The sequence below is a fragment of the Ambystoma mexicanum genome, chromosome 4q (assembly GCF_040938575.1).
Source record: "Ambystoma mexicanum isolate Mex_15411 chromosome 4q, UKY_AmexF1_1, whole genome shotgun sequence".
Classification (NCBI taxonomy): domain Eukaryota; kingdom Metazoa; phylum Chordata; class Amphibia; order Caudata; family Ambystomatidae; genus Ambystoma; species Ambystoma mexicanum.
Window position 1 is genome coordinate 945,014,142 of NC_090928.1, and position 13,513 is coordinate 945,027,654.

The 13,513-nt window shown below is 42.4% G+C and overlaps 1 protein-coding gene across 3 annotated transcripts in view; it reads right to left on the reverse strand.

Annotated features, from left to right (window-relative positions):
- The window catches only part of UBR2 (ubiquitin protein ligase E3 component n-recognin 2), a 2,523,611-nt gene that overhangs the window by 353,462 nt on the left and 2,156,636 nt on the right, over window positions 1–13,513 (reverse strand). For all 3 annotated transcript variants that reach the window (XM_069608499.1, XM_069608498.1, XM_069608497.1), the window contains one exon: window positions 6,483–6,618. In XM_069608499.1, coding sequence (XP_069464600.1) covers window positions 6,483–6,618 — 136 coding nt within the window. The remainder of the gene's footprint in view (window positions 1–6,482; window positions 6,619–13,513) is intronic.

Here is a 13,513-nt window from a genome sequence, read left to right on the forward strand (position 1 = left end):
ATTATGGATGTCATCAGGCTTAGTAAGGAATACCATATGGCAGGCTAGACATGAACTTTACCAACTGGGCTTCATGTTGTTGAATACGATTGACACATCCTTAGAGGACCCCCAGAGTCCACTTAAGTCTAATAATCCATCTGTAGTAAAACCTTAGTTACCCACAGCAATGACAATTTCCTGTTCTTCAATAAATCAAAATGGTATGCGAACAGTGTCCTTCCCAAACAGACATCCAATGGAGGATCAACAATAACAATTCGAACCTAATTCACAAGTTCAACTAAATTTGGCCTCATGGAATACTCGTGGTAATAAACATTTAACATCATCATCAATGAGCTTGCTGGTGGAATATGATATTGTGTTTCTTGAAGAAGTATGGTTAACCAGTCCTCCAGTTTGGGATAATCACCAACTGGTACTAAATCCGGCCTCAAATATGCTCAGAGGTAGACCCATGACATGACTTATAACAGCTGTCAAAAGTAATAAAAATCTAATTGTTACATCCTGGGCAGCCTCAAGTAGTCATATACAACTAACTCGACTCACTTTTCATAAGAGATAAATAGCCTGTCTGAATCTGTATTGGAATCATGCGGCCGTACAAGACAAACAATTTTTTGAACACATGGAAAAATCTCTGGACATCATTGCCGCAGATCCTCATATAGAGCACATCATTCTAGTAGGGGATTTAAACATGAATTGTATGAAGAAATCAGGTAACATGTATCAAAATTCAACAAAAAGATGGAACCATCTTATGAAAGAGAGGCCCTTTCATGTTAAATGGCTCCATACAATATGATGTTCCTCCAAAGAACACTTGGAAGAGAGGTAAACAAGCATCTCTGATAGACTATATCTTTGTTGATTCCAGTCTTCACTCATGTCTAACATCCTTCAATGTGGTTGAACAAGATATTAGTGATCATGACATCTTGGAGATGACTTGGTCTTGGCTGATTTCCCCCTCAACAATCCCAAGCGAAAACTGTGATACACAGGTAGCAGTTGCTACAACAATCTCCAAATATAAACGGACCTCCAAGAAATTGAATGAATTACTCAAAATGATATCCTTTCGTCCGGATATTCTATGTCCCGACATTGTCATCAGAGATGGAACTTAAGTCGCAGCCTTACGGACATTTGAGCAAAAAACTAGTACGAACACGAATTCTGTCAACATAAGAAAAAATCATAAGCATGTTCAGGACAACCTAGTGAAACAAATGAAGACCATAATGAAGAAACAAATCCGAGATCTAAAACATCTACCGCTTGATCAGAGACTTTCGCAAGGAAAAAAAGACAAAAACAGATATTCAAACTGGCTAAAGCAACACAAAGCTAGAATGCAACTTAAAGATGCACAACCTATGCTGCGCACTATAGCTTCGAAAAAAGCTCAGCCATGATTTGGACCTTAATTAAAACTATTTATACCCCCCTCAACAGTCCATTGTTCAACTCAATGCAGTATCTGAGGAAGCATGGGTAGCTTACTATAGTTCGTTTTATGCAGATTTTCCATGGGCTAATCAACCTGTATATATGCCTCCGCATAACTTAACTCATTTGAAAATAGATCCTAGTGATATTCTACAAAACATTTTAAAATACTCAGCGTTTCCAAATCCGTAGGCCCAGACGGTCTATCTAACGTCATGTTAAAAGTTTCAGCCAGAAGCCTGGGCCAATATACGAAGAGTCATATTTCATCAAGTAATCATATCCAACGAATACCTCAGTCGTGGCGCAAATCCATTATTCTTCCCATTTACAAGAAGCACAATAAGCAAGATCCCAGAAGCAACAGACCGATAGCTCTCCTTGATGTACCTGGGAAACTATTTGCCCGCCTAATTCTGGCCGAGTTTGTAGAATGGTCAAATAAACTCAACATCAACGACCCCTACCAAACAGGATTTATTGCTGGCCTGGGAACATCTGTTAATTTACACATTTTGCATGCCATCAAGCATATGGCAATCAAAACAACCTGTATTCATGGCTTTCATTGACCTAGAAACAGCGTTCGATTCAAGTTACTCTTTGATAAACTGAAGAGAAGCAATTGCCCGATCCATCTTCAGCATTGGATCAGAGAATTTCACACCAACACATCAATCCAGATAAGACTCTCTATAGACGGAAAACTATCTAGGTGTATATACATATATAGAGGATTGAAGCAAGGTTGCCTTTTGGCTTCTTCCTTGTTCAACTTCTATATAGCGGACATCATAAGCCATTTTATGAATATAACATCTGACTCCCCTCGTCTGTCCAATCATACGATCCCGTATCTACTCTATGCTGGTGACCTCGCACTTTTAGCAAAGACAGCTAGAGGTCGTCAAATGTTGCTGGATCAGTTACATAACTATGTCACCACCAATAAGCTGACAATAAATTTGGACAAATCTAAAGTTATGATTACAGCAACTAATAATGCAAAGTGAAGGATTCGGCAATCGTGGTGCTTGCAGGAGAAACCACTAGAGATTGTATCGGAATACAAATACTTGGGTCTAAATGTAAATAATGTAATTTCTCATGTACCATACTACACTGAGATCAGGGCCAAAAGGAACGCAGCAACCTCACAGGCGAGAATTTTAACTCACAAGTAGGCACATTTTCCATGAAACCAGCAATGATATTCTACTGCCAGAAAGCTATACCGACAGTCCTTTATGGCTCTGACACAAGAGCGTGGCGTGATTATTCCTTTTGGTCATTGATAGAAGGGTCATTCTGGAAAAAACTCTTGAGTTTACCAAAATCTACACCAATGTGTTTACTACGCTATGAATTAGGACTAACGTCCCTGTATGCCATGAATATGTGGAAAATGTGCAGCTTCTATCGGAAATGTATCATAGGCTCTAAAGAAGGTACATTACTAAAAATTCTGTCTAAATATAAGAAAGAAACCACCCACAAAAACATGAAAGAATGGCAACTTGAAACTGATAAATATTTACTTGAATCAAATGTCACTGAGATGTTATTGATCAATAATCCTGAAAAAGCCAAAGAAAAAATAATGCTATCAGACTGGATCCAAACAAGATCACAATGCCTCAAAACCAAGCACTCAGATGTTTTCTGCACCCTAATTAAAAATGTCAGAACACCAGAATCGTATATGTTGCAATTCCCAGATGCAAAATTCCGAGACCTTTTCATTAGATTTAGGTTAAATGTTTGGCACACGAGGGCAACTCTGGCAAAATGGAAACTAATTTCTCCATCGCAAAACATCTGTCGTTTTTGTACAAATCCAAGCGAACCAGAGACCCTACCCCACTTGATAGCTAGCTGTCCCAGCCTGTTAAACCATCGCATAAATATTTCAAACATCATCTTGAGGGCTTCTTAATCACAACTGCTGAACAATTGTGGCACATTTTGTACAATACTTCTCCGAATAAAATTAGAATTGCACTTGTAAATTACTTAATAGCACTTGATCTAGAAAACACCGGTCTAGACAAATGAACAAACGTGCCTAACAATGTCAACAATGCAAACAATCTGCCTGTTAAGATCTTTTGATTGTTTAGTTAATTTGTTGGCTTTATAAATGATGAGTATGGTTCATCTTTCTCTTTCTTTTTTTGTTTTTGCTTCTCTTTTTTCATATTTTATTCAATCAGTGATGATGGTGATGTTTTGTTTTATGTTATGCGATGTTTAATTTTATTGCACATCTCATGCTAATATCATGAAATCTAAACTGTCTTTTTATTGTATGTAATTTTGATAATTTTTATATTTTGTAAGTGAAAATATTGAAAAGTTGTATCACAACTCTATCAATTAAAAAATATAGAAAAAAATAAAAATAATCATTAGCATGTTCTTCAAAATCTTGGAATGTCGAGCAGTTTCTTCTTATGTGCAAAAAATGCCCATAAGGTAAATTGGCCTTCAAGTTATTAGGACGATAGCTGCCGAAATGGAGTAAGGTATTTTTGTCTGTTGGTTTTCGGTACAATGTGGTTTCGAGTGTACCTGCTGTGTTTTTGAAGATCATGAGCTCTAGAAACGGAAGTTCCTGTCCGTTTGCTGTCATAGTAAATCTCAGATATGGGTCTTGTTGGTTCATCCACTCTTTAAATGCTTCAAGTTCTTCCCATGTGCCAGACCATATAGTGAAAACATTGTCGATGTACCAATGCCGGTTCCTCATCTGTTTCCTAAATGGGTTTATATTGTTGTTGATGAATACCCTTTCGAAATGGTCCATATATAAATTTGCGATGTCAAGTGCGAATGCTGCACCCATACTGGTCCCACGAATTTGTTGAAACAATTGGTCTTAAAAAAAAAAGAAAATGTCAGTCAGAGCTATACGTATGATTTCCAAGACAAATGCTGTTGGCACTCTGGTGGTCGGATTTGGTCTTTTTTCAAGATATTCCTTCAATACCTCTATGCTTGCTGCCTGTGGTATGCTCGTATAGAGCGCCTCCACATCGAAACTTACCAAGATGTCATTGGTTGTGGATATCATTATCAAGGGTGTTGATCATGTCCATCGTATCCCGGACGTAGGATGGCATTGTAGTCACAAAAATAAGTCTGCATATTATGATAACAGTTCAAGATGGCGGAAACAATGGGCCTGCCGGGAGGTACCTTGCTGTTCTTGTGGACTTTTGGTAGTATGTAAAAGGCTGCCAGGTTAGGATGTGCTTTATTGAGGAATCTTCTCTCGTTCTCATCAATCCATCCCTCTTTGTTTGCAAGGGTGTGAAGACTATGAATTTCTTCTCGTAAGAAATTCATAGAGGGATGGATTGAGACACCGAGCAAGACGGATTGATCGTCGGGCGAGGTCCACTACGCCCCCTGTCGAAAATGTTCCAAAGCAGCAAAGCTGGAGGGAATATCGATCAGATGAATCTGTGGGAGAAAGGCAATCCATTGAAGAAGGGTTGCCTGGGAGGACATTATGAATCGTCCATTAAGGTAGGTTAAAGACAAAAATGTAATTTGCTTGTCGACTAGTGCACTTGAGCAAAAAGTGATCATCTTCCAAACTACAGGAAAGATAAGTAATTGGTGTGCTTGATATCATGTAAGCCAGCACTAGAGCCACAGCTGGAGCAAGGTTAGCACTGAAATCGGAGATATAAATTATGTCCGGGTCAGGGAATGCCTGGCTAAAATACGCAGATGCATTTCTACGTTTGATTTCAAAGACACTCGATGGGGCCAGCTCAATTTCCTTAAATTTGGCCCGATCTCCCCTTAGGACACACCAGTGGGCGCTCAATGGAATGCACATCAAAAGGGGTTCCAGAGTGTCCTTTATTTAGCCAACTTAGGAGTTGTGAGAGGACTTGAAAATCACACACTGAAGGCAAGGTGCTGCTCCCACCTTTTATGATACTCCTTGATCTTTTCTTCTGCCTTTGACACAGGTCAACCACTCCATCCTCAAACCGTCTGCATGATACACTAGGCATCACAGACAGGGCACTGGCATGGCTGACCACCTTCGTCTCAAACAGATCATCCCAATTGCAAATGGGTTCTTTTTTCTCCTCCACACTCTACCGGTGGCGTCCCTAAGGGCTCTATCCTATCGCCATTGCTCTTCAACATCTACCTGGCCCTTTTGGCCAACCTGATCTCCCCTCATTTCCAGTGTTACGCAGACGACACAGCTCTCTTTCAAGCTGCCATCCCCTGCCTACCCCTCCTCCATAACTGCCCGACTGCTATTCAGGCATGGTGCTCTGCCAATGAGCTCTGCCTTAATACCAGTAAGACTGAGATCCTTTTCATTGGGATGCCTGCTTCTTGTTCCCCCCCCCCCACTCTCTGGCTAGACTCCTTGGATCCCCTCCCCTCACCCACATGTGAGTCAAAATACCTAGGGATCATCTCTGACTGCTCTCTCTTTCTCTCCAGACATCTTGTCTTTTGGTGCCTGTAAACACGTGTATAGGTGCCATACAAATGTCCAATAAATAAGTAAATGGAAAAAAGGGCCATATTACAATCCCCTAAGAGAAGAAAAAACAAGCCCTCTAAAAATGTTGAGTATGTACAAGTGGACAAGGAACATTACAATTATTCTTATGCATCTCAAGGCCCCCTGCATAAAACAGCAGAATTTATAGATGTTATGTTAGCCATGACAGATCGCAGGAGAGGGGGATGATGTGGAAATGACCAATGACTCCATGTATCTTCACTCAAAGATAGCAAGAGGGAGGGATAATATGCAGATGAGAATCTATGACAAGCACAACCTTAAGGACAGTTCTATTGTTTGAGATAATCTACAGATATAATTAAACAATCAATGTGTGTGTTGTATAGAAAAGTACAGTGAAGATAGCAAAAACGAAAAAGGTAAAAATACAACTTGCATGGACACGTCAGTCACTGACACCCAAGACAACACAAGAGTTATGAGACTATTAAGACAACAGAGTAAGAAAATGCACCTGTTGAAGAGGTCAGCAGGATTTGCACAACATGTGCCATTGTAACCATCCGTAAAAGATGAAGATCACCAGTGCCAAGACTTGTTCCTGAAAAATCCTGGCACTGTACAGCTGGGAAACACAGTATCAAGCTTACCTACAGAAGAAAAAGAGAGCACACCTGAGAATTTACATCAACATGTCAAAGCAATGAAGACACACTGTCAACCCTCAGCTTACATCATGGTGTAAAACACAAGTGAAATTAAAAATGCACCTTATGGGAAAGGTGGCAGGATATTTCATACCATAGTGATAGGTGTACTTAGACACCACCAGTAAGAAGTTTGTTTATTTTTGGGTATAACTATATTTAAATGAGTACATATTGTAACCTCCTGTGCCTCAACCAAATAATCTCTAGTTTGTAGACTTTCAGCCCCTTACGCCATGGAAAGAACCCACAATATAAAGCTGGAGATCTTAATGGTACATATTTGTGTAAATTAGAACATCCTTCAGTTACTTTTCATGGATGAAAAAACTAGTACAGAGACACTATATAGATGCATGTTTAAAAGATCGTACATGGCGGCCAACACGTGTTTCACTCTCAGAGTATCTTCAGGGCCAAATTCAAAGCATTGATATCATTTGAAGCCCCTGAACCAAATTACTCAAAACATCTTTACGAATTAATTAGTTCCTGCGTAGCTGACCTCAGAAAGTGTAGTCACTAGGTAATAAGTGTTCATATAGTGCAAGTAACAGAATGGAGGCAACATCACAGTAGATACATGTTGATGAACTAATATATTGCTATGAAAATTAACTAAACGAAAAACACAAATTGAGAAATAAATAATTGTTAATAACAAATCATGTTTATACATTGATTCAGAATAAACATGCGTTTTACCATTGCATGTGCTGTCACAATTGTTTCTTAGAGTTACTTTGTTCAACAAAGGCGGCCTGTCAGGAAATGTTTTCAGTGTAGTGGGTGGTTTGGAAAAACACTGGAAGGTGGATCTTTTTTTAGAGAGATGAAAATCGAAGACTGCCTGCGGGAGGAAGGATGGCCTCACTCTATAAGTTATCTACTCTTTGGAGAAAAGCAAATAAAGCAGCTTTCCAGACAAAGCCTGGAGCTTGCTCACCCCTCTCTGGAAAGTGATGGCTACTACGAAATATCACCTTACGGGTGAGAAACCAAAAACATGATTGCCGGGCCTCACACGGAGCACCCATAAGTAACGTCAACAATACATTCAAATAGTGCTAATCTGCAGGCACGACCGGGCCAAGGAGAGCAGAAAATCCAACTGTGAAACAAGTAAAAGGATCCAGATACCCTTCCTGACACATAGTTGAACATTTCCACCATCTGCAGGAATACATAGACTTGGTGGCAGGTCAAGAGGAGTAGGACAAATCAAACGCTCTGCATTAACATCTTCTCAGTAGACAAGTATGAAGGTTCAGGCTGCTCAGAGCATCCTCAATGACATTCTCTGTCCTGCCAAATCAGTCGCAGTTGGAGACAAGTTGTTCTCCAGAGCCCAGAACCACAGCCACATTGCTTCTCTGCACAGAGATTAGGACCCTATACCCACCTCGCTTATTCAGGTAAAGTATAGCCACTGGGTTGTCCATTAGAACCAGCACATTCATGCCCTGCACTGAAGGAAGGACAACTGTTGAGATGGATTTGTAAAATCAGTCTCTGGTGAGAGGATTTTAGGAGGCCACCATTTTCATGGTAAACAGGAAAGACACTGAGAGGTTAGCCAAAACCCAATCAAGGTAGGTGGACGAAATAGGTAAGAAAGTTGGAATACACACAAACCAAGTTCCCTCTATCTTATGACGTCAAGCCCTAAGCTGTATCTGCCCTTGTGCCCAAAGGTTACAAGTTCAAACTATAGATTCTCTGAGGAAGGTATTTTAGAATGGATACAGTGGGCTGTGGTGGTGCTTCGAAAGTTCCTTTAGGCAAGTATTTATTCAAGATCAGGTAAGTACCCCTCTCTAACCTATTGCCAAAGTAAGCCCTAGGAAAGGATCCTTAGACCAGGTTTGATGACCAGAGGCCTGGCAGGAGGCAGTTGTGGACCAGGGCTCTCAATCCATTGTTACCCCATAGAGGTCAGGGGGACAGAAAAAGGTATGTTTACTTACCTCACTGACTCCGATTCTTCCAAGTGACACTAAATCTTCAAAATTCCCTTGGGACACAATTGTCTGTCCTTGGTTTGGGTGCATGGGTCACTTTTTGGGTCAAAAGCTGGATGCGGTTCTCACTAGATGGTTCCAGTCAACTTCAAGAAGAGCTGCTCTGAAACTTTTTAGACAGAGGGCACAGTACGACTCAACATCAACTCCACTTGACTATATAGTACATCACTGCCACCCGTACCTCAGTTCCCCATCTTTTTTCCCCTCCCAAGTTTAGCAGACTTGAGGAACAGACACCGTACTGAAAGCAACTGGCTGACACTACCCAATGCAATAGGCACCAAGCGTGTCTAACACCCAATGCGCATCACCTCAAATTCTCATCCTATTAGCAGATAAACAGAAAACTGCAATAAACCACTTTCATGGCAGGAAGTATGGGAGGGCGATGAGGAATCTGCTGGAGAAGAATTCATAGAAAGGTCATTACTGGCAAGTTCTCCTTCAGTAAATTTAATTCTCCTGCAGATTCCTCATCTGATAAGACTCCCAAAGCAGTACAGAGTGCAGCGGTGGGACGAACGCCCTCAGACAAGGAAGCTCTGCAACAACGCTCTGAAGAATCGAACGTCAAAAACATGTGCCACATGGAGCAAGGAACATGTGGCTGCTTGACATCTTTTAAAAAAAAATCTATTAACAAGTTCACGCCGCTTCCTGCACCCCAAGCTAACAGCAAAGAAACAGTGGTAACAAAACCAGTAAGTACATACGAGTCACAATCTTTTGACGAACTGAAGTCCAATGTCCCAGGTGATGCACGCAGCCAATCTACGCAAAGAAAAGCGTAAGTCTGAAGCACTCTGGAAAAGTCATCCTAGTACGACTAATAAAGCCTCCCTACTGATCACCTCACTTAACTACAAGGAAGCCATCCTTCAAGCCAAGAAAGAGACATATAACCTACGCATATCTCAAGCAGAATCCAACACGAGAGAACTTTTCAAAATTCTCAAAGAATTAGAATCCCCATCCCTTGCCCCAGATTCGTGCACTAAAGACAGCACTTGGTGCAACAATATACAAAATGCGCTTCTCAACAAAATAACCACTTTGCAATCTAAAATTAGTGCTAAACAAAACTCTCTCCACACGCCCCACACAAGCAAAACCATGCCACCTAAAACAACCACCCATGACTCTCCCGTGCCTTTCAGCTTCCTGCCGCTCACCACCCTTGAAGTTGAAAAAAATCATCTGCAATTTAAAACCCTCCAATTGCCAAGGGGACGCCTGTCCAGCTCCTATCATTAAGCAATCGGCCCACGACCTCGCTCCCTTCATTACAACCTTTATTGACTCCTCATTTCAAGCGGGGGTGGTCCCTAACAACTTGAAGGATGCTTGGGTCATCCCTCTTCTAAAAAAAACAACCCTAGACCCTGAAGTCCCAACCAACGATAGACCCATCACAACGGTCCCATTTCTCCTGAAAATCTTAGACCAAGTAGCGTATCTACAGATACAGAACTACCTCGGAACTAACAATCTTCTAGGCACTCGACAATCTGGCTTCAGACCTAAGCACGGTACGGCGACAGCCCTCTAAGACCTCAAAACCCAAATCGAGGATCTCAAAGACAAAGGTAAACTAGCCTTGCTTCTACTATTAGACTTATCCGCTGCCTTCGACTTGGACAACCACCAAATCCTGTCATCACCTAAAAACTGCAGCCCACTTTTCTGATAATGCTACCAATTGGATTAAATCATTCTTGGACAACAGACATATGAGGGTATTCTCCCCCACTTCCTTTGCCGACCCTGCGCCAGTCCCTTGCGGGGTCCCTCAAGGATCGTGTGCATCTCCTACCCTCTACAATGTTTTCACCAAACCCCAGTTTGATGTGCTTGACTATCTGGGTGTCACCTACACCAATTATGCCGATGACACCCAGATACTCATCCCCATCGCGGGGGACTACACAGTAGACTCGAAATCCCTAAATGACATATACCATGTCATTCATACCTGGATGGCACAACATGAGCTCTGTCTTAATGACAAGACAGAGCTCCTCATTCTAGGGACAGAGCAAAGACTTAACAAGTTGAACCCTATGTTCAGCTCCTTCAATATCGACGGAAACTCCATAAAAGTCTCCAAAGATACCAAAACCCTCGGAATCTACCTTGATTCCACTCTTTCCCTTCACAGAAACGAATGCAGTAGCAGCCGCTTCTGCCTACACTTGCAAGCTAATCACAGCATGTCGCCCCTTTCTCTCTACTCAGAACTGCATAACCCTTGCTAGGACTTTGGTCATGTCCAAACTTGACTACTGTAATGCACTGTACCAAGGCAATAACCAATGCAACCTCGACAAACTCCAGATCATACAAAACAACACCATTAGAGCAGCCCTCAACATCCCGAGATCAGCCCATATCTCTGAAACCAGGAAGAACCTGCACTGGCTGTCAGTCTCCCAAAGGATTGCACTAAAATCTCTTGCCCTGACCTACAAATGCATGAATAACCTGGCCCCCAGCTATCTATCCTCCCGGTTCACCCACTATATCCCACCTCGCTCACTAAGGTCCGCCTCCAGCCAGAGCCTACTAATCCTGAGATTCAAGCTGCAAACAGCCGGTGGGGCCAGTTTCCCAGTTCTTGCAGCCAAACTGTGGAACTCTTTGCCCCTCTCCATCAGAAACTTGCCTTCCATGAACTCATTCAAACGCAAAGCTAAACTTTGGCTAGTCTCCTCTGAAGACCAATTGTCACTTAGATAAACATGCTTATTTATGTATTAGTTGTCTAATCTGCAATGTGATCTTACTCTAATAATCAAATTAAATGTTCTATGCAATGTCATACTGTTATGTAACCACTGTTTCACGATACGCCCCCAGTAGCCTCCGGGCCTGGTTTGCGCTATACAAATAGAATAAATACAAATGTCCAGGTCCCCCGTGCCTGGTCCAACACCCAAACCCATCTTGAGAGTTCCCAAGACCGACTGAGAAATACAAACATATCCAAGCAACACACCAAGATATCCCTCTTGCTGAATCCCAATAAAATAAGTGCACATTGATAATAAGCAGTCTGAGCTTCCCTTGTACACATTGTTATTCCATCATTGCTGCCCCTGATCCTCCGGTCCCCCACACGTCACCTCAGTATTGACACCCCCTCTGGTTAATAAAAAGTTACACACTGGGCCCCGGGACCCAAATGTCTCTGGGTCGAGAAGTCCCAGGCGCAGGATTACAGTAGTCATGTTCCACATTGCTACACCACGGCAGATCATTCAGCCACCTCTCCACAGTCTGTGCCACTGGCTAGACCAGAGTCAATATGCAATGCTTGGCCAGCACCATGCAGATTAACAACAGTTTCCTCCACCATTGGGAAGTCACAGGAGCCATTCAAACAGGCAGCATTGAATTTCCAACGGAACTAGGCAATACACCATTCGCCCTGTCAACTCTGCTACTTGCAGCCAGAAAGCCAGTAGAGATGAACAATCCCACAGAACATGAATAAATCCTGCATTCTCACTCTGAGATGCCATCCATAGAGCTGTCAAATTTCTTCTGCACCCTGGGAGACAGGTAGGCCCTATGAGGAATTTTTGATTTTATCAATTTAAATCTAGCACTAATCACCTCTCTTTGGGGGGTATGTACACATATAGCACCATCTAGCATCCTCAAGGTCGGACGCCATATCCACGGCCCATTGCATTCTACAAGCCAAACCCCCCCCTCCCCCGCACCCCCATCAGCCAAATTTAGCGCCATGCAATATATATTAGAGACATCCCTACTAGTATTAGACGAATTTACCAGGTATTTTAAATCCCAGGGTTCATGCCCTCAATGCCTCGCAAATCCTAAATTACTGACACGTGAGGCCCCGCCCCCAGCTTAGCCTTCACCTGTTCCCAGGTCACAAAGGTTCAGTCTAAATAGAAATCAAACATTATTTATACCCAGACCGGACCAATCCCTCTTAATGACCCCATCACATGTCGGGGCAATATCCCAGACTGCCAGCTCTTGGGTGTACGGGCTCACCACCTGCAGACTCGAACACAGCCTGTGCCACTCAGGCATAGTACAAGAGACCGGTTCAAATGGACATTTGTCAAAAACCTTCATAGACACAAATGCGGCGCTGTAGTGAGTAAGGCTTGGCCGACCGCCTCTCGACCCGTACATGAGGGAATGGCTGCACACCGGGCATCCAGTAAGATGAAAACATAACGTGAGCTGCTAGATAATAAAGTTTCATATCGGATACATCGAGTCCCCCCTGTTCCCATGTGCCAGTGAGCATCACCCACCGAATCGGGGGGGACTGGGTGATTTTGGGCTCCACCCCAACTGAATTAACAGCATCCGCAAGTCTTTAAAAAACTGTGACCCCGGCGAAACCGGGATGTTAAGGAACAAATAACAAGTTAGGAAGGAACACCATTTTAATAATAGCCACCTTCCCAATAAGCAATATAGGTAGCGCCACCCAACGTTCAACCTTCCCTTGCAACATCCTCCAAACCGAAATGCATAACATGCACCTGTTCCCAACGAAATCACACACTCAATCTTAGTAGTCGGGACCCCGATCCTCTTCATCACAGCAAACAAATAATCCCATGCAACCGAGTCAAACACCTTGTCCATAACTAGCAGGGCCCCCACCGCCTGTACCTCTGCATCAGTACTGCAAACAATCTACGCTGATTCAACGCCGTACAGCATCCAGGAATAAAATCCAACTAGAGATGCAGAAGCAAATTATCTGCAAGGATTTTGGAAAATATCTCTGTATCCAAATTGATAAAGGATATTGGTCTATAGGA